This window comes from Aethalodelphis obliquidens, unplaced genomic scaffold, assembly GCF_003676395.1.
Source record: "Aethalodelphis obliquidens isolate GAN/ISIS:26980383/991018 unplaced genomic scaffold, ASM367639v1 scaffold90, whole genome shotgun sequence".
NCBI classification, from domain to species: domain Eukaryota; kingdom Metazoa; phylum Chordata; class Mammalia; order Artiodactyla; family Delphinidae; genus Aethalodelphis; species Aethalodelphis obliquidens.
In genome coordinates this window covers 826,592-853,444 of record NW_020838034.1, presented here as the reverse complement: position 1 = coordinate 853,444, position 26,853 = coordinate 826,592, and the positions used below count along the sequence as shown (strand labels likewise).

Sequence of the window (26,853 nt, the reverse complement as noted above, 5' to 3'; positions counted from 1 at the left end):
ATCCGGGCGGGTGGGTGAGTTCCGGTATTTCAGGGCGGAGCAGGCGGAAGTAGGGTGAGAAGTGGCTGCAACGCCGAGCGGAGGAGGCAGGAACCCGAAGGCAAGCAGGGGCTGGGTGGGGACCATGGCCGGGATCACCACCATCGAGGCGGTGAAGCGCAAGATCCAGGTTCTGCAGCAGCAGGCCGATGATGCAGAGGAGAGGGCCGAGCGCCTCCAGCGGGAAGTGGAGGGAGAAAGGCGGGCCCGGGAACAGGTACGGAGAGGGCGAGGCGCGTGAAGGAGGGGCAGGCGCTGGAGAAGATGGGACAGAAGTGGGTTCCATTTTTGCGGTGGAGCACGGTCCTTAGGGGGCCAGCATACTCGAAGATGAAGTTGGAGCTCGGAGGATGGGTGGGGCTTAGCTTCATTTGGACCTCGAGCGGGTGAGGGGGAACTGGGTGCTCGAGCGAGCAGGCTTGACCTTTGAAGGAATTGAGCTTCACTGGGACTAGCGGATGGTTTTCTTCCTCCTCCTCCTCTTTTCTCCCTGCTCATTCATTCAGTCCCTCCGAGTCGGGCGCGGTCAGGGGAGGGGCTCAGCGGCCTCTCCCTCCCCCACTTCCCCGTGGCGGGGGGCGGGGATTGTGCTCTCGATTAAGGTTTCTGGCTCTAGGGGTGAGAGTAGGTGGATTCCTCTCTGGTCTGGGTGGGGGCAGAGCCGAACTTACTGTGAAAGGGTGGGGAGTGGAGGGGTGGGAACCGCCGGAAAGCCCCCGGCGTGGCCTGCTGGCAGCTTTTCCGCTCCCTCCTCCTGCTCAGGAAATGAGGCAGCAGTCGGCTGAGAGGAAGCGCGGTGCCCTCCCTGGAGGAGGTTGAGGCCACAGCACCGCCCCATCCTCCGTCCTGGGGCCCTTTCCTCTTAGGGGGAGCCCTTGCAACTGCTAAACCCACTCTTTCTGTCGTAGTGAAGCAGGAGGGGAGGAGACGGTACTTCACTCTCTCTGTTAGTGCAAATGTAGGAACCAACAGAACTTGCTATGATGACCTGGAAGGCAGGAACTTCTGCCAGATTCAGGCGTTTATTGCTGAAGTGTGAAGAGTGCAAGTTGAACCGGTTATGAACACTTCTTCCAAGCAGAGCTGATAAGCGAGTGTATGTGGTAGAGAATCTGATGGAGTGCCGATTTCTGTCAAAGTTTCTGGTTGACCTAGGCAGTATGGTTGATGGAGACAAAATAATGAGTTCCGAAGTGATGTTACTCTGCTACTTTCCCAATTACCCATTACCGTCTTTTTTTAAATTTAAGTTCAATAAATATTTGTTCAGCTGAAGGTTGGCACTTAAAATGTTAATGGATTGAGTGGTGATTCTTGAAACTGCTTTCTCTTTAGAAGTGGTGGACTAGTTTTAGTAAGCCATAAGATTTTCCAAGGTCTAGGGCGCAGTCCATTGGGTGGAGCTGATCTCCTGAGTTGAGGCTTTGGTTTTGGAGGATCTTGAGGCTGGAAAGTAACTGTTGCTAAAATTTGAAGACCTAGTGAAAGAACTCTTGTGGTTTATTGGTATTCCTTGTTGTTCTTTCCCTTGGTAAGTTCCCCCCCCCCCTTTCTGGCTGCTCCTTCAGGGAGTGGCTGAGAATTAATGTTTTGGGGGGGAAAGGGGGAAAACAGCTGCCCTCCAGGTTAATACTTAAAGATTGTTAGAATAGTCATTTCTTTTTATAACTGGGCATGGAAGTGCTGGGAGCTTGTCTTTCTCAGTCACCCATTTCTCAGTGGATATTTCCTCCGTTCATTATGCCCGTAACTTCTAATTATCAATTCAAGTGAGATGGACTGGCTGGGTGACTCTTTACGACTAGCGACAGCTTCTCATCTCCTTTGTTCTGGAGACCAGATCCCCTTAAAGGGGAAGACAGGGATGGCCTGAAGGAACTAGCCATGTGTTGAGCTCCAGAATCAGGCTCAAAGTAGGGGCATGCTAGGAATAGTTCTAGGATAGATGATGTTGTCCCCCCAGCAACAGCCCCCAGGATTTTGTTTTCCCCCTAGGATCCTCACCCACTGCCCCGAGGATTTGGTAATTTTTCTTGCAGGAAAATTTAACTCCTTTTTTCCCCACCCTTGGTGACTCTAGGGTAATAGGCAGCAGAGGGAGCAGCTTCAGATGTTTCTTAAGCTTCTCCCTCAGAGCCTGCCAAATTTGCTTATTGAGCTGAGTGAGATCTAGTGAGAAAGCCCTCAGATGGGGAAGTAGTGTTAAAGATTTATGAAACCGGTATCTTCTACTCTCTAGCTTGAGGGAGCCTAATCTTTCGACTTTCTGCTCTAGTGAACTTTGAATTCCTCCTGAGGAGACACACCTGTGGGAAGGGAGGGGAGTGGTGCTTGAACTGTCTGTTATCCTCTTAGGGCATTCTGGAATGTGGGTTTTGCAGGCTCCTCCCTCCTGGAGCTGGAAGCTCTGCACTCCCTGATGGTATCGCATGCTGTTAGTGGGATTGTCACTTAATTCCTTTTCTGGTTGCTTTGTGTGAACATCCAACCCTTGTTGGGAAGCTGGATGAGTCCAAAGCAGAGACCGAGTTCTGGAATACATCTGTCTTTTCTGCTCTTGGTCTGGAGATTGACTTTTTATAATGTAGCACCTTGTCAAATCCACTTTTGATTTTGAATCTCCTTTGCACTTTTTGCGAAACTGAAACAGGCTGCAACATAATATTTAAATGCAGTGTTTTTCCTTCTCTGTGTGTGTGTGTGTGTGTTGTGGTAAAAATACACAATGGTAAGTATTTACCATTTTAACCGTTTTTAAGTGTACAGTTCACCTTATTTGTTGTTAATACCTGTCTCCTAACTTCCGCGGGTATTTCTCTCTCTGTCTCTTTTTTTTCCTGGTGTAAAAAATTTAGGAATACTACTGAGGGAGTAAGTGGGCTTTGACTAGCAGTTTCGATTGTGGCCTTATTCCCAAATTCCTAATCTGCAGGGGGTGGGTGGCCGTGGTTAGAATGTCTGACTGTTGTGTGGCTCTCTCCTGTTCATAGGGTCTGGTGGAGTAAGCAACTGGCTTTATCACCTTTCTTTGGTTTAGGTTTGCTTTCCCGCTGAGTACCTTTCTCTTACCTTCATACTAGAGCACATACTCATAGGGGAGAGCCAAATAGCCCTTTGCTCTGAGTGCCTCTGCTTAGACTCCACCTTTGTTTACTCTGGGACAGATAACTCTGTTTCCTTCCTTCCAACTTGCCTGCCCCTTGATGAAATTTAAAGTCCCCAAGGACACAGTATCTCCCTGGGTAGATAATATTTGTGAACACAGTGAACTGGGGCAGTCCATTACTCACAGGGCTCAATCCTAACTTTTTCATTACTCTTTTCCTTTGCATTTCATCCGTGGCTTTTGTCTAAAAAGAGAAACCCCAGAGTGGCAGAATGCCAGATATAGGCTAATCCCCTTCTGTCCTTGGCCCTGATCTGCCTCTGAACACCAGTCCCCTGTCCGTTTCTTGCCTTGACGGGTATAGTGTGCTTGGGGAATCTCTTCAGTGTGGAGGATGGTAGCATTTAAACCAAACCCATTTCATAGCTGAAGCTGTTGTCAGCCATCTTCTGATATGACTGAATCGCTGCTGTGTTCCCCTCTCCGGCTTTGGGATTTTTGCTTCTTGGGTAATGGAGAATCCTATTATTACTTGAAGGAAGGACCTCACAGTGTACCTCCAAGCTGGGCAGAGGTGGGCAAGCTGAAAGATCAAAACCACATCTAGGCATGCTAAACCTAGGGTGACAGAAGAGCATATAAAGTTAATGTTTCTCAGGGCCATGTTTCCCATTCTCATCTGCAGAAGTTAGTCCCACTCAGTCTCTTGGTACCACTTGATTGACCTGAAAGGGATAGGCATTGTGCATAGGTTCTGGCTGGAAGGAAAAGTCAGGTAGGTGTCTTCCCTTGTTCCTTTAAACATTAAACAGATCTTGATTTTGCAAGCTTTTGTTTCATTGTAAAGAAAACTGATCCTCTGTGGGAGGAGAAAAAAGAGGATAGTGACTGCCCTCCTCCCTTCCCTCCCCACCGGGGTCTCCAAAGCTTTTGCTGGGACTCCCATCCTGGGTTCTGTTTTTGGTACAGCCTTGTTCAATGTGCGCATGCTCTAGTTAGGGCATCAAGATGTGTTTTCTCCTCCTCCCTTTTCAGCCTTGCGAAGAATTCTATTGTAAATGCTGATTTGTGGGAGAAACTGCCCGAGCCAGCTTGTTGTCATGGAAACTGTACACCCCCGCCCCCGTAGCCTGTTATCTTTACTTCATTTGGGTAACTTCTGGTGAGCTGGGTGGGGACATAGATTTCCTGAGCTTCCTTCAAATCTGGGTTTGATGTTGTTCCCTTTTTTTTTTTTTTTTCTTTAGTTCTAGGCATCTGAAGGGAGCGGGGTGGGATAAATCATTGTACTGGCAGTGTTGCATAGTTCTTGGCTGATAGGCAGACTCGTTCTCATAATCTTGACCTGTCAGCCTTTTTGAGCTTGTGAGGCGAAATGTGTGTTGTCTTAGGGCGCATCTGGTTTCCTGAGACAGGACCAGAGAATACTTGTCTTTGTGTTATTTTGAATAGAGACACAAATGGTTTCTTAGTAATTTCAGCTTATATAGATGTCTTGATTTTCTTTTCCTGTAGGTCAGTGGTTATATAGCCCCAGCCCCTGCAGTGCCTCGAATCTCCCATGTTTGTATTTGGAAATTTTTGTGCCAAATTACCTGATTCTTAACAGGAGTGTTTTGGGCTATATCCCTTCCCATAGGGGCTGGTGGCCCAGATTATTTCTCTAGCTACCCCCACCCCTGACTGCCAGGAGGAAATCAGGGTAATAGAATTCAGGCACAATCTGGGCTGTAGAAGAGAGATCGTGTTTACCAAGCACTTGGATAAGCATCTGAACTGGGGAGTGTGCAGGGCAGATTAAATTCTTGCGCGGTTGTGGCGGTCAGTGTACTTGCCACCAGTAAAGGTCTGGGGAGGGGAAAGGCAGTCAGAGGAGGGAAGATTTTCTACCAGTAGAATTCATGCACATGCTGCTGCCTTCTTCTTTCCTTGTTTCTTATTCCATTGCCAAGGAGGAGGTATGGGATTACTTGGACTGTAGCCTGTGCTTTATTGTGGGGTGGAGGCCAGGGAGAGGATTGTCATGCCGTACTGGAGGGTTAGGCTAAAGGGATGACTTGAGGAATAGAAAGGAGTCACAATTCAGAAATTTGGAGGTTGGTGGTGGGCATGAAGGAAACATTCTCTTCTGCCCCCAGTTTTTTTGGTAATGCCATCAGAGCAGATAATTTTAGCCAAAAGAAGCTCCTTGTAGCCAACTTTTAAAAGGTGGGAGGAGGGGGCAAGTTGAAAGGGTAGGAGGTAGGTATCCCAATATTCCATCCTTTTGCTTTTTCTGTTCTGGAAGGTTCTTCTGGAAAACATTATTCTTTTAGCTAATCATCCTCCTGGTGTTAGGGTAAGCTGATCAGAGGTTTAACAACTTGAGTTAAGCAACAAATTAATAGATAATCCAAGATTCCCTCTTTAAGAAACCTTTCTTATTTTTCCACTTTATGTGACACTTATGAGAAAGCTGCTGCAGAGTGAGATACACCTTTAAGCCAGAGCTCAGGCAGAAGGACCCCTTTACTGGCTACCTTTTCTGACACTAGCGTGTTCAGGAATTTGAACTGGTATTAACTGACACTGGGCTGGGCAAGGAGCTGAGTTTTGAAAACACTTTTCCTGTGGAACAAATGGGAATTCGTTGATGGGAAAGGGAGGAAAATACATGTAATATTATAGAATATAAAATCATGTCTGCTAGGTCTTATGTGCATCTGAGTTAAGTCACGTTCTACCCTGCAAGGCTCTGGCTTCCTCATGGTGGTAGTCAGCCTCAATCTTAGTGTCATAATTAGTTCAGTTTCTTTTCACCATGCCTCTGCTTCCTTTTCCCATTCTTTCATTTAAACACAGGCTGAGGCTGAGGTGGCCTCCTTGAACCGCAGGATCCAGCTGGTTGAAGAGGAGCTGGACCGCGCTCAAGAGCGCCTGGCCACTGCCCTGCAAAAGCTGGAGGAAGCTGAGAAAGCTGCTGATGAGAGTGAGAGGTGTGTAGAGGGGCCTGATGAAGTGTGGATTTCAAAAGAAGTTCATAATGGCTCTGATCAAACAGGTTTCTTATAAACCCGTTTTTTAAAACCGTAACCTATTTTTATAGGATCTTCTTTCCTTCTGCATATTCTCTCCTTATGAAGACCGACAGAGTAGGGGTTACCTGGACCTGTGACCCTTTTATAATTGGTGTTTCTCTATAAATTGACCTAATAATCCTTAAATGGGGTCACCAGGATGACCTCCACTTAGCACCCACCCATAGCAGTTCTCAAAGTGAGGTTCCAGACCAGCAGCACCTGGGAACTTGGTAGAAACTCAAATCCTCAGCAGCCCCTACCCCTCATCTACGAATCAGAGACTCTTGAGGTGGAGCCCAGCAATCAGTGTTTTAATAAACTCTCAACCCTGGCTGCACTGTTGGAATCATGGGAGTGTGTGGTGGGGATCTTTGGGGAGTTTAAAAAATATATCAGGGACTTCCCTGGTGGCGCAGTGGTTAAGAATCCGCCTGCCAATGCAAGGCACATGGGTTTGAGCCCTGGTCCGGGAAGATCCCACATGCCATGGAGCAACTAAGCCTGTGCACCACAACTACTGAGCCTGTGCTCTAGAGGCCGCGAGCCACAACTACTGAGCCCACATGCCACAACTACTGAAGTCCGTGTGCCTAGGGCCTGTGCTCTGCAACAAGAGAAGCCACCGCCATGAGAAGCCCGCGCACCGCAACTAGAGAAAGCCCTCGTGTAGCAACGAAGACCCAACACAGCCATAAATAAATAAATTTATTTTATATATATATAATCTCTCAGAATGCCTGGGTCCCATCCCAGATCAGTTAGAATCCATTGCAAAAGAGGTCTGGGCACTAATGTTTTTAAAGCTCCTCCAATAATTTTTTTGGGGGTGGGGGGCCGCGCTGAGAGGCTTGCAGGATCTCAGTTCCCCAACCAGGAATTGAACCTGGGCCCCGGCAGTGAAAGCCTGGAATTCTAACCACTAGGCCACCTGGGAACTCCCTCCTCCAATAATTTTAATATGTGCCCAGGGTTGAGAACCACAGTCCTTGAACCAACTCATTTTTTGTCGAAAATAGCCAATTGGCTCCTTGTCACGTGTGAGTTAAATGAGAACAAAGGTGTGTGATGACTTGGATGGGATCAAACTAAGACTTTCAGAATTAAAAATACCCTGTTGGGAGTACATTAACGCAGTGCAGCTGTGAAAATAAATAAGACAGTTATGTGTGTACTATTACAGAGTAGTGTCCAAATTATAGAAAGAGGAAAACCAGTTGCAGAGCAGTGTGTAGTATGATTCCTTTGGGGTGTGGGGAAATGGAGATGAGATTTTTGGCATATAAAACATTTCTGGAAGGATTATGAATTAAGAGATTACTTCTGATGAGCAGGACTAGAATTAGGGAGGCTTACTTTTTGCTTTATGCTAGACTATACACTTAAATATTTTTAATAAGTGTATTATTTTTATAAGAAAGTTTTAAACAAAATAATTAAACTAAGGTTGGAGGGTGCTATGGAAATTCTTTTTGAGTGACAAGCAGAGAGGAATGGGCTTTAAAAGGTGCAATTCTGGGTCCCTTGGAGTTGAGTTGATGACAGGCTCCCCAGGCTGTCAGTGCCACATTTGTCCGTATTGTTTCTGGCAGAGGTATGAAGGTTATTGAAAACCGAGCCTTAAAAGATGAAGAAAAAATGGAACTCCAGGAAATCCAACTCAAAGAAGCTAAGCACATTGCAGAAGAGGCAGATAGGAAGTATGAAGAGGTAAGACGCTTTTAGCTTGTCCCTCTCTCTTCAGCGATATTGGGCTTCTGAAAAGAATCATGAGAGGGAAATGGCTCCTCCTTTGCTTCACTGAGCTGTACCTGCGTCTTGTCCCGTAGGTGGCTCGTAAGTTGGTGATTATTGAGGGAGACTTGGAACGCACAGAGGAGCGAGCTGAGCTGGCAGAGTCGTGAGTATCTTGCTCCCCAAATCTTGCCATACCATTCTGTTCCTTCCCCTTTGGCTTGGGCACTAATGTGAATAAACTAGCATTCCTTCAACCTTGTTAAACAGGACCTAGAGAGTGGGAGTCATCTAGAATGCTTTTTTTTAGCCTTAAGAATGGCTTTGGGCTTTCTTACTCTCTTAACTAGTGACAAGTGACAAATGAGGCTTCTTCATTGAGAAGAAAATGAAACCTAAAAAAATGGTGAAATGTTAACCGGCACACCCAACTGGGTTCTGCTTCTCCTTGAGGCATTGAAGTCGCTGTGCCGACTTAAGATCTGTCTCTGTTTTTACCACTTTGCCAGGCTGCTGGGGAACTTTAGGGCAAAGGCAGACATGACCTGCTCCCCTGTTGGCACCTTCTGGGCCTTGTTTAACAAAGTCCGTGCTGATGCATATTTATTTGTGCTTCCCTTGCATTCCCCTCTCCTAGACGTGACATATCATGACCATGGTGATGTTTTCTTCCCATTTTTTGATTTTTTAAATTTTTTTTCCCATTTTGCTGCTTGTTTCCTTGCTGTGTTCCTTTTTGACCTTTCTCCCTCCCCACAACCTGGCTTGTGCGATCCCTGTGACTATCACTAACAGCCGTTGCCGAGAGATGGATGAGCAGATCAGACTGATGGACCAGAACCTGAAGTGTCTGAGTGCTGCTGAAGAAAAGGTACTAACCATTGAACCCACAGAGAGGTTATACATATGGTGTGGTTTTGTTTGGTTTTGTTTTGTTTTGCAGCTGCCTCCCCTCCACTGGTTGAGTTGTTGAGTGCTTTTTCATCTCTTCATGGAATGCTCCATTCCTCTCCACTTACTTGGCATCTTTCATCTCTTCTTTCCTAATTGCTTCACTGCCTCTCCACAGGGTCTCACCTTCCCTTGGGTGATTTTGGGGACTATTTGGGTTGGGCATCCGTTCCCACCTCCACCCCAGGTAGCAGTTATGATTTGTTCCTGGTAGTGATTTCTGTCAAGTGTTTTCTTTATTAGTATCCAAACATTCTGAGTCCCAGCCCAGGAGGGTCCAGCTCCTGACATGTTCTATGGTAGAGGGAGGAGGGTTGATGCTTGCTCAGATTACCTGGGAACTTCTCTTTTCCCCAGTGTGCCTTCCAACTCTCTCTACATATAGGTACAATTCATGTCTGTGTGTCTCTCTCCTTTTTTTTTTATTCTCTTCTTCCCGTTTCCTTTCCTGCGGTATTTAAAATATTCACAGTAAGTGTTCTGAGCTGGAGGAGGAGCTGAAGAATGTCACCAACAACCTCAAGTCTCTTGAGGCTCAGGCGGAGAAGGTAGGGGCTGGTTTGTAAAAGTGACAGGCTTTGGGGCCTGGGCCCAGCCCTGCCCTTGATGAAAGACTGGAGAAACCCATTCCTTATATAATCCAGTGAGAAGTATCCACCTACTCTCTCCAGATTCTGGGTTTAATGCTAATTCCTGTGCACTTTGATTGCTGTAGTTAAAATGACTTCTTGGTCTCAGGTGACTGGGGTCATGTTCTCCTCTGGCTGATACTGCTATGCTGACAGAAGGGGACAACAAAAAGTATCAGATCTGAGACCTAATGAGCAGTCAAGACAGATGACTTGTCTTTATCTTCTTGTGGGACTCTTTCAGCCATGTGGCGTCAGGGTGTCACCACACCTACTCATTAACCTGGAGGCAGGAAGAATACCTTCCTGGGTTGATCTGAATAAGATCAAAGCTTAGGTCCATTTAAAAAATAAAGGTCCTGGGGACTTCCGTGGTGGCCTGGTGGTTAAGACTCCATGCTCCCAATTCCGGGGGCACAGGTTCGATCCCTGGTCAGGGAGCTAAGATCCTGCATGCCACTCTGCCAAAAATAAAACAATTTTAAAAATAAATAAAGGTCCTGGAGGATTCTGAGGGTATCATGGCTCTAAGGACATTGATTTATGGATTTTAAGGACTGTTGTCCCAAAACAGCCTTGCTCTTTCTCATGGATCATTCAGCACATTAAATCCAGGAGGATGTTCAGTGTAAAAGTAAATGTCAGGAGGGGGGGTATTGTCTGTGTGAGTAATTTCTATTCTGAAATGTTTATTCTACTTCTCTTACAGTACTCTCTAAAAGAAGACAAATATGAGGAAGAGATAAAGATTCTTACTGATAAACTCAAGGAGGTGAGCTGAGGGGATTATAAGGAAGGACCCAAAACATTTAGAGGCATGTAAGGCATTAATGTAGACTTAGACTAGCTGGCTTTGGTTCTGAAAGGTATAGAAGTAGAAGGTGGAAGAAGTAGAGATCCTTCTCTGTCTTACTCATCTCTGATTCTGACTGATTTCATGTTTCTCCCAGGCAGAGACCCGTGCTGAGTTTGCTGAGAGATCGGTAGCCAAGCTGGAAAAGACAATTGATGATTTGGAAGGTATGGAGCCTGGGTGAGGGATTAAAATAAAGAAATCTAGAGGATGACCTTGCCCTTTGACCGTTAGCCTCTTCCCCTGTACACCAAAGGAGTTGGTAATGACTTGGCATGCATCCTACGCCCTGCCCTGTGCCACAGCTAGGTGAAGTGGGTCAAATCCTGGAAGTGGATTTTTACACTTACTCTTCCTGTAATAAGACTTTACCTAATATTCTGGAATTTGCATCCTTCCCTTAGAGGAGACTGGTAATAGCATGTACCTCCATGTCACCCCATGGCTACTTTTGGCAATCTTGTTCACCACTCAAGTTGTGGGGGACCTCACCAAGAGATGCAGCAGTGGAATGACCACTTCTCAGAGCTGACCAATGCCAGGGGCTTTCTAAATACTTCCTGCCCCCATAATTTGGCAACTGTATCTACCCTAACAAGGGAAAGTTTGTATTGCTCTGAGAACTCTGAGATATGCTCCTTTGGTACACTCTGGGTAGCAGGATATTCTCTGGGAGAGTTTTGTGGAGGCAACCTGTAGAGCAAAGGGGTCAACAATATTGGTCACGATGGGTAGGTAAAGAAGAAGTGTCTGAATGTTAATGTGTATTTTCTCCTTTTTCTATGTTAAATTCAGCATTATCACTGCTAAGAATTGGGTTAACTGGGTGGGAGTGGTATCCTCTTGAGTGCCATTGGTGATTGGAATTTCTAGTCATGACTATGCCCAGGTTCTCAACCTTTACTGCAGTTGATTAGAGGCGTCAAGAAGTCCCGTTGGTCCTGGGGACAGTGGATCTGAAAATGGCCAGTCATGGCAACCAGGATAGATGTTCTCCTAACTGTGGGATTAGACCCATGGTCACACTTTCCCTAATTTCTAATGATTCCCTCTCTTCATCTGCTTCTGATACCTTTTATCTGTCCCCTCATTCCTCCCTGTGGTTCCTGTGCCTGTCCAGATGAGCTCTATGCCCAGAAACTGAAGTACAAGGCCATTAGCGAGGAGCTGGACCACGCCCTCAATGACATGACCTCTATGTAACTATCTGACAGCAGAGTGGGGCTGGGACCTTGGCTTGTGGGTGGGTGGGGGTGTAGGCTGTGCATAGTGTGCTCTGGTTTTGTCTTCTGAAAACTAGAATCTCCACTCTTATCTTTAAAACATTGGTGCTGGTTACTTGTTGGCAAAAGCTGGGGAGGCATTTAATCCTGGATCAGTGGTAGCACCCTGATCTACGTGTAATTTTTGTATTTTTTATTCATAGTCCCTTCATTATGACACCAGGATTTTTCTATCTGTTTCTCAAATTTAGTCTCAGAAGGGCTACTGATGAAGATAGAATCATGTCATCATATAATTTAAGGAACTAGGGCCCAGAGAGCCAGTGACTTGGGCCCTAGCATCTTACAACAAAACTCAGACTTCATGGGTGTATATGATGCCCTGATATTAAAGTTTAGAGGAAACACCCATGATTGAAAATACCAAATTCACCTAAAAATCGAGCTGAGTCCCAGAGCAAGCCAGGTAGTAAAAAGCACCAAAATGAGTTGTTGGGGACTTTATCTGTTTGCTGTGGATCCCTGATCCTTGATGCTAATCTGCCTTTTTCCCACTAACCCTGAAAAGAAGCCAAATAACTCAGGTTGTAGTGTCTGGCTCTCTTTTATCATTCCTACTGCCACCTCTTCCTTTTTCTCCTCTTCCTTTCTCCCAGATTGCTGTCTAGATTGATGCTAGTCCTTCTCACCTAGAGTCTCCTTACTTTTTCACACAGATAATTATCACCGTTTCTGCTCTGTTCTGGATCTGCCCTCTTTCCTCGGGGAACCCAACGCCCCACTCTCGCTCTGGATTCCATTTGGGTCAGCCTGGCTGACCCCCAAGGCATTAGGATGGGCGGGGGGACCACAAAGCAACTTATGTATTCTCTTCCACCCCTCACCCCAAATTAAAATGTTAAGCTGCCGGAAGCCTCATGCCACCCTGCATTTGTGTCATTGACAAAGCTGCTGCTGTCCCTAAAAAGGAGCCTTGGGGGTGTAATGTGGGGAGCAGCTATTGTAGGCTCTCCCTCCTCTGACTTATATAATCAAAGCCACTTTTGTGTGTGTCTATTTTTTCTTGACATTTAAATTCAACTGATCTGAATCTATCAGAGTGGTGGACTAGGCGAAGTTCCTTAGAATAGGAGCTCTAGTCTTACACTCAAGCTGAATAAGATCGTCTAAGTCCTTTACTTCCAGGTTCTTAAATCATCCCTTCTGGAATGTTTGTCTTCTCTTTAGGTTCTCCTCCTTTGAGAGACCACAGAAGTACCTCCCAATATATATTCTCTACCGTTTTACCAGTGGTTCAACTGGTGCATCCTTGGAATACCCAATGAACCCAAATATGTTACCACTAAAATTGACTAATTATATTATCCCAAGTCACAGAAAATACGTAAGAGGTAGAATTTCCAGCAGTTTTATGTTTTCTTTAAACCTTTCTTACATACGTGAGGCTCACTACCATTTGCCTGCTAGTATGTGCTACCGGGATATAAGACAAGTGATAAATGACTGTTACTGGAAAAATAAAAATCATGCATATTTCAAATATTATACACAAGGTAGTAATTTATTACATGCATAAATATGGTTAATTGCTTCTAGTAAGATTGTTCCTAGTTTATGTTGTAGAATTAAATATCAACCTTTCGGAAATTCCTACGCTAATTTACACAGCAGAGATAGTTGAATCTGGGTAGTGTAGTCATCGGTTGTACTTATCTAAGCACCTAAGTATTGTTCACTTAGTATTTCAGTTTCTCAGTGGAGTATATATTTAAAACTTGCCTTTCTTTTAAACAGATACAGCCAGGTAGAGAGGTTTTCCCTACTTTAAAACTTTGGGTCTCATCAAATTCAGGTTTCTTTCTGTCTATACCATTTCTTTTTGCCACACAGCCTTTGTGATTAAGGTGCAGGTTAAGTTATTGTTAATTTAGGCACAGGGTATTAAGGTGGGGACAGAAATAACCAAAGACGGAGGCATCATCCCTACTCTCAGGTTGCTCAGAATCCAGTAGGGGAGAGAACATATGTATAAAACTAAAGATGATGTGTGATATGTGCCCCAAGTAATGAAGTTTTGTGGGAGTTCAGAGACGGGGAAGAGGTTGATTGCAGTGGAGATGATTAAAAAAGTCTCATGGTAGGAGGCACGTAAAAGGTACTTAATAAACATGTTAAAATTTTCCTCTTCATTTTTATTGGATTCCAAAAGATTGGATTTTTGACAACCAGAATCTGGTTGAAGGAAAGTGGATATTGAGTATCTTCATTAAAGAGAAGCAAAAGAATAAAGGCATAGAGTTGGGAAGGACACCAGAGCTATAACCATTTAGTTACAGTAGGGAACAGGTATGTGCTGTATCAGGCTGGGGAGTTTTAATTTTGTAGGTAATGGGGGTGCCACTGGAGATTTTGAACAAGGATATGTTCTGAGTAGCATATAAGAAGAGTTAATTTGGCAACTACTAATATGTTAGAAGAGCAGATTATCAAAGTGATCCATTAAGACAATGATTCCCAAATTTCATTCATTTGCATACTACTTTTTTTTTTTTGCGGTTCGCGGGCCTCTCACTGTTGCGGCCTCTCCCGTTGTGGAGCACAGGCTCCGGACGTGCAGGCTCAGTGGCCATGGCTCACGGGCCTAGCCGCTCCGCGGCATGTGGGATCTTCCCGGACCGGGGCACGAACCCGTGTCCCCTGCATCGGCAGGCGGACTCTCAACCACTGTGCCACCAGGGAAGCCCTGCATACCACTTTTGATGGCTTTGGCCATATTCACGTGCAGCCTACATTATTTTTTTAATTTACTTCTTTTCAGATTTGTTCTTACGCTACAAAATTCTAATTTGAAATCAAAAGTTTTGACGTGTGCTAGTGTTTTTTTCTAATGCACATTAAAATAATACAGCTAATACATTTTTTTTAAGTTCACAAATGTATACTGTCTGCAGTCTTCTCACATATCACTAGCAGTGACTGTAGCACACTTTAGGAAATACTGGGTTAGGTTGTTGCAGTTTCCCAGAGATAATAATCTGAACTAGAGTAGTGGTGGTAGGGGATGGTGCTAAACCTGGGCATTGTGAAGGGCCTGGTCACTAAATGCAAGAAGGAAGTGTCAAGGATGACTGACTTGGAGCCTAGGAAAATGGTAGTATTAAAGGTGTACAGAGGTCACGTGGTCTTGGTTTGGGGAGGCACGGGAAAGTAGAGAAGAGTATAAGTCTGAAAAACTGGCAGGTATCCAAGATGAAAACAAAATCCTAAGACTTGAGGGGGAGAAATTGATATGAGAGATTTAGGAATCCATGAGGTTGGCAGGCAGTTTAGGCCATGGAAGTAAATTTGAACCCTAAAAGACAATTGCAAATATAAAAAGAAAAACATAGGCAGAGGAAAATCTGTGTAGAGGACGAAGCCAAGTGGAATTGGTTGGAGGGATAGAAGGAGAACGAGTAACTTTGATACTTTAAAAACTTCAAGGCTGGGTGATTTCCAGTGATTCTCAACTTCAGATAGAGAAGGAAGATAACTGAAAAGAGGACATTGTCACTGATGTTTTATTAATCTGAGGGTATATACTGGACATTAAGGACAAGGAGAGGAGCCATATTTCAAGGAACAGAAGAGTGAATTGGTGGAAAGAAAATAAAGGCACGAAGTATAGTCTATAGTCTATACAAAGTCCAATAGAACTTTTGGCAGTGATTTCCAGTATAGTAGCCACTAGCCACATGTGGCTATTGAACACTCAGTGTGGCTAGTGTGACCCAGGAGCTAAATTCTCATTTACTCTTAGTTCATCTAAATTTAATTAGCCACATGTGGCTAGTGGCTGCTGCATTCATTGGATAGTACAATTCTAGATGTTTTAGTATGTAGGCAGAAGGAGTTGACTTTGGTACAGAGAAAGGCTTCTTACAAAGGAAAGAAGAGAGAGTAGAGAGAGATTAGAAGAAAAATGAGGTGTTATACTTTGGTAGCTCCTGTCTTTCCCCATGGCATGACTCGTGTGAGCAAGGATAGAGACCAAGAAGCCAGGGTAGCAGAGTGAAATTTGCAATACTGTACCATGATAAATTCACTCTTTTGTTTAATGCTTTGTATCCTTATAGAAACCATCCTATGTTACTTGAGCCAGGACTAGCTGTGGAAATGGGGTGAAGCATCATTGGTAATCTCAGAGCAAAGTGCTTCATCTCTTAACTTTCTCTCCTCATCTTAATTTCTAAGAAAGAACCACAGGCTGTTGTGTTGGAGCCCATTCTTCCCTTCCTCATTACCGTTGTTGGGATGAGGAATAAAACAAAATGTGATTGGACCCCAAGTTACCTGATGGGTGGAACTGACCTGTTATGTTAGGCAACCTTGTCTTAGTCACACCCAGTTTCTTCCATTCACATATTAAATACTCCTTAGCCTTAACATGAGAGGGGAGTTTAAAAAAAACATAAAAGAGCAAAATCTGTTTTTTCTACCTCATTCCTTGAACTTTGAGGCTTTAAAACTGATAGAGTTCCCTTTACCCCAAGCACCCGCACCCTTTTTCCTTTTCCTGTTACAGAATGAAATTGACCTGATTCAGACCAGTGAAGGATGTGTAGCATCCATGGGATTATTCCCTGAAAGGAAAATCAGATCAAATGGGGATTCTCTGGCTTGTTTTTTTGTTTGTTTGTTTCATTTACTCTTATCAGGGAATCAAGAACTTTAATGAACTAGTGTCTGGTCCTGAATTTTTAGTTACTAGAAATAACAGAGTTAGAAACCTTACTTATTACTAAGTTCAAGGTGGGAGAACAACCACATTTATCTTTCTGACCTTCTGCAATTCTTAAGGAACTATAAGTTCTGGGATTTAATTAGGCAATAAAATGCTCCCACTTCTTCTCTGTCTCTTTATTTCTTCCCTAAGTGGAACAAAACCCTCATTGAACTGGCTGTTTTTAGGGATATGATCCTGATAACACCCTTCTTTCCCAAGAAGGATGCGGGAGTCACACTGACTAACTTGGATATAGATGCTATGGATCAGTCAGGTTGCATATGGTCTTTATATGTAATATAACACCAGAAAGTTCAAGAAATGAGAGTTCAACGTAATTTGAACCCCTACTATTTGTCAGAGTTGCCCCAGTGAATAAGACAGGTTGAATCCCAGGCCTCATGGACTAGTATAGACTAGTACAGTGTTTCTCAATGATGAACTTTAGTCCTTTAAGCCAGGATAATTCTGGGATATACAGAACAATCCTATTTATTGCTATCCCCTGCCCAATAAATATCTGTAGGGCCCTCCAGTTATTGTGACAATTACACATTTTTAAATTCCCCTCTAGCGGAGGGGAGGGGCAGTATTCCTCCTATTGAGATACTGGTTTAGTGGGAAGTGCAATTTTAAAAATTCCCTCCAATTCTGCCCCTTAATACGACTCTTGTTTTTTGGTTATTCCGCCCAGGATCTTTTTGTACATATATGCTTTCTGTTTTGATTGGGTACAGCGTGACAAGTATTATTGGGAACATACTGGCCCCCTGCTTCCAGGTGGAACTGGGAAAACCTCAGCCCAGAAGGCAAGGTACCTGAGCAATGCCCACAGTCAGCCCACAGATGCAAGGCAGAAAAGTCTTTTTCATATTGAAGTCCTGAGACCATTTTGAAACAGACTGTAAAACATAGAAAGAAATTTGTTTATGAACACCAGAGGCTGACATTAGGAGTAGACCAGGAAGATCCATCCCCAGTTGCCATTACCTCTGTGTTGGTCACATGGATTTGGATTCTCTCTACCTCCTCTTTTTTATTTATTAAAAAAAATTTTTTTTCTTGTGATGAGAACTCTTAGGATGACTTTCTTAACACCTTTCATGTATAACATACAGCAGTATTAATTACATTATGTTGTACATTTCATCCCTGGTACTTCTTTATCTTATAACTGGAAGTTTATACCTTTTGACTACCTTCATCCCATTCCCCCTCCCCCCACTTCCCACCTCTGGTAACCACAACTCTGATCTCTTTTCTATGGCTTTGTTTGTTGAAGTATAATTGACCTACAACACTACGTTAGTTCCTGGTGCACAACATAGTGATTTGATATTTCTATGCATTACAAAACGATCACCACTCTACACCTCTTTAAGATGTGCTCCAAGTAGAAAATCCAGATAAAGCCAGGGGATTTGAGCGCTTAATTACTTGTATCAGGAATGCTTTTGGTTATAAGAAACATCTTAATAGCAGCTTAAATAAATATGGGATTTATTTTTCTCTCATAATAAAAAGTCTTGATTTGAGCAACTGTGGCCTGATATAGTTGGGATTTCTGTGATTCTCACGGCCCTTTCTTTTAAGGTTGAAATTTGCAACTCTAGTCATCACATCCATGTTCAAGGCAAGAAAGAAAGCTAAAGTTTTTCTAGAAGCCCCTGACAGACTACCCCCTACATCTCATTGGCCAAAACTGGATCACATGATCCCCCCAAGCTGCCAATGAGGCTGGAGAAACAGGATAGTCTTGGTTGGCTTGTACCAGTAATTCACCTTACCTGGGGCTGGCTGGACACACTGTTGGCTCGGACAGGTTTGGGGTTCTTTTAGAAAAGGTGAAGTTGGGTTTTGATTCGCTGTGCCACTATGATGGGCCTGTCACCCAACACCTACAACAAGAAGCATTAGAAAGTACAGGATTGAGTGAGTGTAGGGATATTTATCCCAGTCTCCCATTCATAATACTGTACTGAATGCTTTTACAGAAAAATGTTCAACCATTCACTCTGGTTCCTTACAGACCCCGATTATTATAAATGTATTTCTTATAAGCCAGGTGTATTCCTTCCTTTGCTGTGTTTCACTTGTCTCAGTTTCTCAACCCAGGGAATAAATACGGTGAAGGAGATACTTTTCTCCCTCAAAATGTCATTCTTTCAACTTGTCAGTCTGCATTTTTTATTTTATTCCTCTGTTGGTCTTTCCACCAACTGACCTAATCCTCCTCGCATCCATCCTGCCTTACAGATACATATTATGTATACCAGGTAGTTAAAAGTCTCAAAATTTACTTCTGGTACTCTACTAACCTTCCCTTTTTCTCTTTCTCCTCCTCTTTTTCCTCTCCTTCTCTTGTTTTCTCTCCTCTCCATTGCTGCTGCAGAGCGTCTCTACAGCCAACTTGAGCGAAACCGCCTGCTTTCTAATGAGCTGAAGCTAACGCTGCATGATCTGTGTGACTGATGGGCAGGGCTCACTGATGCCCATTAAACCGAGCTTACGGCTCACACCACTGACCTGGACCCCAGCAAAAAGCTGATTGTCTTTTAAAAGTTATTATTTTGCCCTAAGCAAATTTCTTTTTAGTTGGGACAGTTAGAATAGCGTCGACTTCCTAACTGCACTGTAAAGTGGGAACAGTTAAGATTAATACTGCCTTTCTGTCCCTTTTCAAGAGATTGTGGGTGATGAAGGGAGGGACCTGAGAGATAGTGAGAAAACCTGGGAGAGTTTTCTGTTTTCCACCTTTACTTGCTGCTTTTTCACTTGTGCACTGACTGTAGGATATGTTCCCTTGCATGGATGTTTTCTAACAATAAAAGGACTGACTTGACAAGATGTTGTAACTGCTTCGTCTGCAGGCCCAGGGATGGGCCCTTCTGACCGGGTAGAAAAAAGGGAAGGGAAAGAAAGGGGTGTGGGATATGAATAGGTCTGCGTTGTCATCCCCTTCTCTGAGTTGAAGGGTATTTTCCCCACCTCCCTAGAGCAGTGAGTGGTTTACTTGCTGGGAAGCTTTGATTCTCCGTGATGTTCAGCTGCCGGTTTTCTTCCTGACATTTTTCCTCTTGCTGCTTTTTCCTGGTATTATGTTTAATTGTAAGTAACTATGTCACAGGCTAGTTCTGAAGAATAGCTCTGCAAAAATCTGATAAGGGTTTGCTTACAAGGATGTTTTGTAGTATTCTTGACTTTGTTTTCTTTTGAGATTCTCTGACTTAGCTATGGGGGTTCTTTTATTTATCCCACTAGTTATTCCTTTCCTCTCTACTTGTTGAGGAAAGCCTGTAGTGCATGAGGATCCTCCTGTACTCTTTTCAAGTTGAGGTTCTGCTGTGTCTACTGGTAGAAGTATGCCCATCCTTGTTCTCAATGTGTCAAGCTCCAGCGAGCTATTTCGAGTAGGTGTTGTCCTGTGGGCAGAGACTAGAAGAGTGGATGGCTGGTGTTTAAGGCCACCTCCTTCCATGACTGAAAGCTGAAAGCCTTGGTTGGGTGTGGGGAGGAGAGGAAATGACTGATAAGGTCCCCAGCTCCCTCCCCCAGAAGTACAGCAACACCTGTAACTTCAGTAGGCAAGCCTGAGGCCCTGCAAAACTGAGTGATGCAATAGCTCACTTCTGTGGCTGAGAAGGCAGCTGCTTTATTAGTCTGCAGTTTCTCTGCAACAGGAGCAATTCTCAGAGTGGGTAGACCTTGAAATTTACTTCTAGTTTTTATAACGTCTCTCCTTTACCCCCATTAGATAAACTGAAATGCACCAAAGAGGAGCACCTCTGTACACAAAGGATGCTGGACCAGACTCTGCTTGACCTGAATGAGATGTAGAGCACCCCAGTCCCATCCTGCCGCTGCTCCTCCCTCTGACCCGACTCCGCTGAGGCCAGCCTGCCCGAAGCTGACCTTTAAACTGAGGGCTGACCTTTAACTGGAAGGCTGCTTTCTCCTTTCGCCACCTCTCCCACCCCCACCCCTGTGTCCTTTTCGCCAAACTGTCTCTGCCTCTCCCCAGAGATTCCATTTGGGCTAGAGGCTGAGCACCTTTGGGAACAACGTTTAAGGGAATGTGAGCACAATGCTAAGTGTCTTTAAAAGCATGTTGTGATGTACACATTTTGTAATTACCTTTTCTGTTGTTGTTGATGTAGCAGCCATTTGTAAAACATTCCAGATAATTCCGTAGTTCTGAAGCAGCAGTCTAATCCCTTTCTCACTTTTGGAAGGTAACTTTTCAGCTTAATGCATATTGCCCTCTCCGTAGAGGAGGGGAAAAGGTATGGGCCTGCCTTACAGAGAGCCAAACAGCCCAGAGGACTCCGTTTTGGGAAACCTTATTGCTCTGTAAAAAGTACCCGCCAAACCAGAAAGGTGATTCCAGAAGGAGTTAGCCAAAAAAAAAAAAAAAAAAAGCGCTGTTCAGGTTTTCAGCTTTACGGTATCTTTGGGCAACTTCTTTTCCACCAGAAGTGACCAGATGAAATCAAGATGGTGAGACCTCTGAGACCAAATCCTTGTCCCAGCTCTCCCCTGTTCCCAGCCGCTCACAGAATGGATCATGTGCCCCTTATTTTGAGGCAACCACTTATTTGCTCTCCCGCCTCCTTGAAAGAAAGGAAAGAAAATTATGTTTTACCACTGATTTAGCCATATGAAACTCATCTCATCACCCTTTTCTGGGTCTGAAGCTGCTGTCTCTAATAAAAGTGCCATCTCATTGTGCATTGTATCAGTTAGTGCTGGAGAAATCTTGAATAGCTTATGTACAAAATTGTTTTTAAATTTTATATTATTTTGAAACTTTGCTTCTTTGGGGTTGGGGCACACTGGTCACCCCATCTGGCTGTGACAGCCCTCTACAGTCTGGGCTGGCAGTGTGCTGATCTTTTAACGTTTCTTTCCCTACCCAGTCCCCCCTTTTTGGTGAGGTTTCAGTGAGGTCAGTTAGGTGTGCATCCTACAGCTTAATTGGCTTAAAATGTACTCCCCTTTGGTGTGGTCTCTTTGGGGGCCGATTGGGAGAAAGAAAAAACAATAGTGTAACTGTTTTGATACTGAACATTGATAAATGTCTTTTTGAAATAAAGAACCAGTCCCTCCAACCCTCAGAGGTGCTTGCTTTTATTTCCTAATCCAAATGGGCTTTCTACACAGGAGCTATGAAGTTTGGGTAAAAATCAGACCTTTGTGGGTGGAAGCAACAGGATTTGATGTAGAGCACGCATTTTGGAAGGTGACCAAAACTGGGGTCAGAACTCAGCTCTCAGATCCCTAGTTGTGTATTCTGATGTCAGTCATTTAGTTTCATTATCTGTAAAATAAAGATAATATGTATTGTTAGGGTAAATGTGAAGATTAGAAATATTTATGTGCTGGACCTTAACACTGGCGTCTTCAGGGTGAGCTATACATTTCCTTTATAACTGTATTGATTCTAAACAACTTCAACAATATATGACACGGATTACGTACTCCTATACATTTGTGGTTTTAGTAAACCGTCCTGAGACAGGCTTCGAGCTGATACTCCGTTGGATATTTGGAGAAAACAATTTAACAAGAGGTGCTCTCAGAGTATTTGCTTAACAGACAGGCAGCGTGAGTGGACAGCTTTCTAAGCTGTCTGTGAGACGCCAGTGCCTGGCATTTCCTGCACTCTGGCCTTGAGGCTGGACATGAAACGGACTTCCTAGTAAAAATGACAGCTTCCTTGACAACGTCCAGCTGTTTATACTAGAGACTGGAACATTTTTTCCTTTTATATGTATGGGCCGATGCTGACTGGAAATTATTGCCAAAAAAAGGGGGGGGCAGGGAGTTGCTCTAGGAGCCAAACGTAGTAGGCAACAGAAAGAGAAATTTAGCTGTGAGAGACTATTTTTTTAGACTGCTCTGCTTGTTCTTTACTATTAAAAAAATCTGCCACTCAATATTTAAGAAAGTAGCCCTTTAAGTGGGTAGCTGGGTATGTGCCTTAAAGCTTCCATAACGGCTTGCTGGAGCGCTTCATAAAAACATTCCCATAATTCCCCGCAGAACGAAGGCCCGCCTCCTGATGACGTCACGCCTGCGGATTGGCTGACGTTGGGGCTGAGGGCGCGGCTGTAGTTGAGCGGGAACTGAGAGCTGGCAGTTGCCATGAAGGCTGTTGGATCACCCGGGCCCCGAAGCGACGGGCTGTTTTGGTTTCCTCTGCAGCGCCTCCTGTTGCTGCTTCTCTTTTTGCTTGGAACCCTGGCCAACAAACTTAACGTGCCACAGGTGTTATTGCCCTTTGGCCGGGAGCCAGGCCGGGTTCCTTTCCTGCTGGAGGCGCAGCGGGGCTGTTACACTTGGTGAGGGGTAGAGGGTCACGAGGGTATGCACCCCCAACGCCACCCAGGAAGAATGGGAGGGGTTCCTCAACCGAAGACGCCACAGGAATGCTTTACGGTCACTCGGCCTGAAGAGCCCCTTGCCCGTAGGGGCTGGGAGTGGGGTGTCAGTGGGAGTGCAGTGGCCAGCCCCTCTGAAGTGGCCTGTCCTCGTTGTGTGGGATGTCTTCAGCTTATGTGTGGGGCCTTATATGAGCAGTTAGGGTGTGAGACTGGCCTTCTTATTGTGTGTTGGGAGGGGTAGTCACTGTGTGAACAGCTGTCAGGGCGCAAGGAAGCCCTGTGTTGGAGGCCTCAGGCATTGATGGCTACCCAATGCGAAGAACTTTCAGTGTAAACAGCTAGAGAGGAAGTTCCCAAGGTGTGAGGAAATTTATTGAGGGGCTAGAGAGGCTTAGGTTGTGAGTTCTCTACAAACTAAATAAGGTGGGGTTTTCAGTGTAAAAACACAACTAATTATTGCATACTTAACTAAGCACTTTGCATGTGTTAACTCATTCGGTTTTTACAGTCTTATGAAGTATTATTATTCCCATTTTAAAGATGAATGAATTGAGGCATAGACACCATGAAGTATAAACTTCTTGTAATATGAGAAGACGTATTTTGGGTGGAGATGAGATCTGCCTGTAATATTATGTTTCCCCCCTTATATGAGAGTACTCTCAAAGTGTACACTCAACTTTGGGGTAATCAACTCTGGGGGGATGACTTTCTGACTGGGGGTGGAAAGACATGATTTTCTGGTGTGAGAGGACCCAAACATAGGTGGTGTGGTTTCCTAAGGTGTGAGGGAACCTAACGGAAGTGGGTTCCAAAGTATCAGAGGGCTCATCCTAACGAGTAGATTTCCCTTTACCATCACTTAAGAGAAGCACTAAGATTTGTCCAGAGTGTAAGAAGTTCACCTCGCATTTTATGAGGAAGTACAAGGGAATCAGGCTTATATGATGGTCCAGTGTGATTTATTTCCTGACTGAGGATGATGGAAGGCATGAATCTAGCATTGAAAGCCATTCCTTCCATCCATCTAAAAATATTAATGATTTTTAAAATTGTATTTTGAGTTGGACTCACACCTCATAATTTGGGCAACATTTCCACCTTAGAAAGCAGCAGCCCAATTTCTAGGATCAGAGGAAATTCATTCCTCAGAGTGTGAGAAGCCAGGTCTCTCATTTTTGGAAAAACAACATCAATCCTATTTTTACATACTGAGGGAAGAAAGTAAAAATCTTATTTTAAATATTGAGGGAGGAATGTAACTTGGCACAAGGGATCACTGGAAAATGTTCTGATCAGCCTCTCCCACTTAAATCTTGTGTCCCTAAGCAATGTTTCTATTTTAAAGAATCATTTAAATACACCTGGTAGTATGTAACATGGAAAAACTATAGGAATCTATGTTATACCAAAAGTTAATTTTAACCCACATTCTTATTTCATACTCTTAAGTATTTTATTCTGGCAGGCATTCCACCCATCATGATGCAGTAACTGTTGAGCCTTTATATGAAAATGGCACCTTATGTTCCCAAAAAGCTGTGCTCATTGCTGAATCTACCCAACCAATACGCCTCAGCAGTATTATTCTTGCTCGAGAGATAGGTATGTTGAGACAAAACACACTATGTAACAGTTCATCAAGAATAGAATAATCTGATATCTTTTATAGATGGTTAACAGAGACGGTGTTGGCTTCAAATGATAAGAGGTAGAAAAAAGGATTCCTGCAATTTTGACATCCTATTCTGTGATTTTTTTTCTTTTTTTTCTTTTCTTTTTTTTTTTTGATACATCCAGCCCCTGGCATGGTGCCTGATACAGAGTGGAAACTGGTTGTTTGAATCAGTGGTGAAAGGAAGGAACTATTTATCAGAGCTAGCTTGGGTGTTAAGGTCTGAGGTTGGTCTTGAGTGAGGCAAAAGGCAGTATAAAAACTAGTACTTCTCAAAGTGTCAGCTATGAATCTAGGATCTGCATCATAAGCATCACCTGGGAGCTTGTTAGAAATGTAAATTCTCAGGCCCCACCTTAGATCTGCTGTATCAGAATCTCTGGAGTGAACCCAGAGATCTGTATTTTGAACAAGCTCTCCAGGTGATTCTCATACAGACTAAAGTTTGGGAAGCACTGCACTAGTCTATTTTAGACCAGAGCAGCTTAAGAAATGCTATTTGTGGAACTTCGCTGGTGGCACAGTGGTTGGGAATCCGCCTGCCAATGCAGGGGACATAGGTTCAAGCCCTGCTCCGGGAAGATCCACACCTGCTGCGGAGCAACTAAGCCCGTGGGCCACAACTACTGAGCCTGCGCTCTAGAGCCCGTGAGCCACGACTACTGGACCCGTGTGCCACAACTACTGAAGCCCACGCACCTAGAGCCTGTGCTCCACAACAAGAGAAGCCACCGCAATGAGAAGACCGTGCACCACAATGAAGAGTAGCTCCCGCTCGCCGCAACTAGAGAAAGCCCGCGTGCCACAACGAAGACCCAATGCAGCCAAAAAATTAATTAATTAATTAAATTAAATTAAATTTTAAAAAGAGAAATGCTATTTGTATCCAAAATCAGAGCAGGGCTCTTTGTATTCCTGAGTTTCTGGCACTTGATATTGTCATATTGATAGGCCAGAAATATCTGTATGGCTTTTATTTTTATTTACTTATTTTTTTCATTTATTTATATTTGGCTGCATCAGGTCTTCATTGCTGTGCGTGGGCTTTCTCTAGTTGCGTCGAGCAGGGGCTACTCTTTGTTGCGGTGGGCAGGCTTCTCACTGTGGTGGCTTCTCTTGTTGCGGAACACAGGCTCTAGGCTCACGGTCTTCAGTAGTTTCAGCACGGGGGCTCAGTAGTTGTGGCGCACGGGCTTAGTTGCTCTGAGGCATGTGGCATCTTCCTGGACCAGGGATCGAACCCATGTCCCCTGCATTGGCAGGCGGATTCTCACCCACCTCGCCACCAGGGAAGTCCCAATGTATGGCTTTTAAATATTTTGATAAGTTATATATCTATACTATATTCTTAAAGAGAAATTCAAGATGTTTGGTATACCATATTTCTTATTATTGAAGATGCCATCTATTGTAAAGCTATTTTTAATGTACCACTATGAAAGAACAACATTGCCAACTAAACTATGCTTTTCTTCACTTAGAATTCTTACTTTATACCTACTGAAGAACTCTTTGACTTAGATGGTTATTTTTATTATGTATCACTCTCATGCCTGATAAAAAGGAAAATATAAATAAAATTAACTGGATAAAATATTCCTAAGACAAATTTAACATTTTGCCTCATCTGAATCACTTTTTGACTGGGAATCATCAGCGTCTGTGTTTATCCCCACAACATTGTCCTTTGTGCCATCAAGACTGTTAGTGACATAGCATTTCTTAAAAGAATCACTTAAAACCAAAACCACCTAAAAGGTATTAATTGGGCTCATGAGTTGGCTTTGCAATTATATAGAGCTGGTCTGTTTTTGTCTCCAGCTTTGAAAAGGTTCCTAGCACATCTGAGTCACCACCTTTCCCACCCTGTCTCTTTAACCATTCGGTTCCAAGGGAAAAAGAGTGCTCCACCATTGCTCACCATGTTTTCTTCCAACTACTAATACCCATTCTGCAAGTTTGATGTTAGCCCTTTTAAAGTTCTCACATATGCATTCAATGACAACTATGTCATGACTGCTGCCTGGCTGACAATTCTAAGATGTCATCAGTTATAAAATCCCAATTTCAGAGATGTTAAAATGTCAAAAAAATGAGTGTCTTAGAATCAATGAACTATGAGATCTCAAAGATGAGAATCTTTGAGGACCATATCATGCAGGGCAGCTACAATAGATAGAGAAGGATACCAAGGTCAGAAAAAAAGCATTGCTTTGGTCACATATGCTATTTTTAATGTAATTACTCTTAACTACATGAATTCATTCTGATATTGAAAGATTCATTCACACAATTGCTAGGGAAAATGTCAAATCTGGCTCTCAGCTTTGTTTCATCTGACTTGTAAATATTCCAAAGTTAAATATCTTTCAAATCAACTTTCCCAATTTTGCTATTAATACAATTGTGTACATAGGTGATGGAGACTCCCAGTAATGA

General features: G+C 43.8%; 2 protein-coding genes across 12 annotated transcripts in view; both read left to right on the top strand.

Moving 5' to 3' along the window:
• TPM3 (tropomyosin 3) lies at nt 1-21,470 on the top strand. 11 transcript variants are annotated; one of them, XM_027095034.1, is made up of 9 exons: nt 1-256; nt 5,987-6,120; nt 7,794-7,911; nt 8,031-8,101; nt 9,359-9,434; nt 10,225-10,287; nt 10,466-10,535; nt 11,489-11,567; nt 20,111-21,470. In XM_027095034.1, exons 1-9 carry the CDS (start codon nt 125-127, stop codon nt 20,112-20,114), a joined length of 747 nt encoding a protein of 248 aa, XP_026950835.1. In that variant the 5' UTR covers nt 1-124; the 3' UTR covers nt 20,115-21,470. The 11 variants fall into 11 exon arrangements, with proteins under 11 accessions (XP_026950835.1, XP_026950832.1, XP_026950830.1 ...); XM_027095031.1 differs by lacking the exon at nt 9,359-9,434 and adding an exon at nt 8,731-8,806; XM_027095029.1 differs by lacking the exon at nt 20,111-21,470 and adding an exon at nt 18,749-19,201.
• A 332-nt stretch (nt 21,471-21,802) lies between these two features.
• Nucleotides 21,803-26,853, top strand: part of NUP210L (nucleoporin 210 like) — an 86,951-nt gene continuing 81,900 nt past the window's right edge. The window contains exons 1-2 of the mRNA XM_027095042.1: nt 21,803-22,697; nt 24,208-24,344. Of these exons, the coding sequence (XP_026950843.1) occupies nt 22,501-22,697; nt 24,208-24,344 (334 nt within the window). The 5' untranslated portion in view covers nt 21,803-22,500. The remainder of the gene's footprint in view (nt 22,698-24,207; nt 24,345-26,853) is intronic.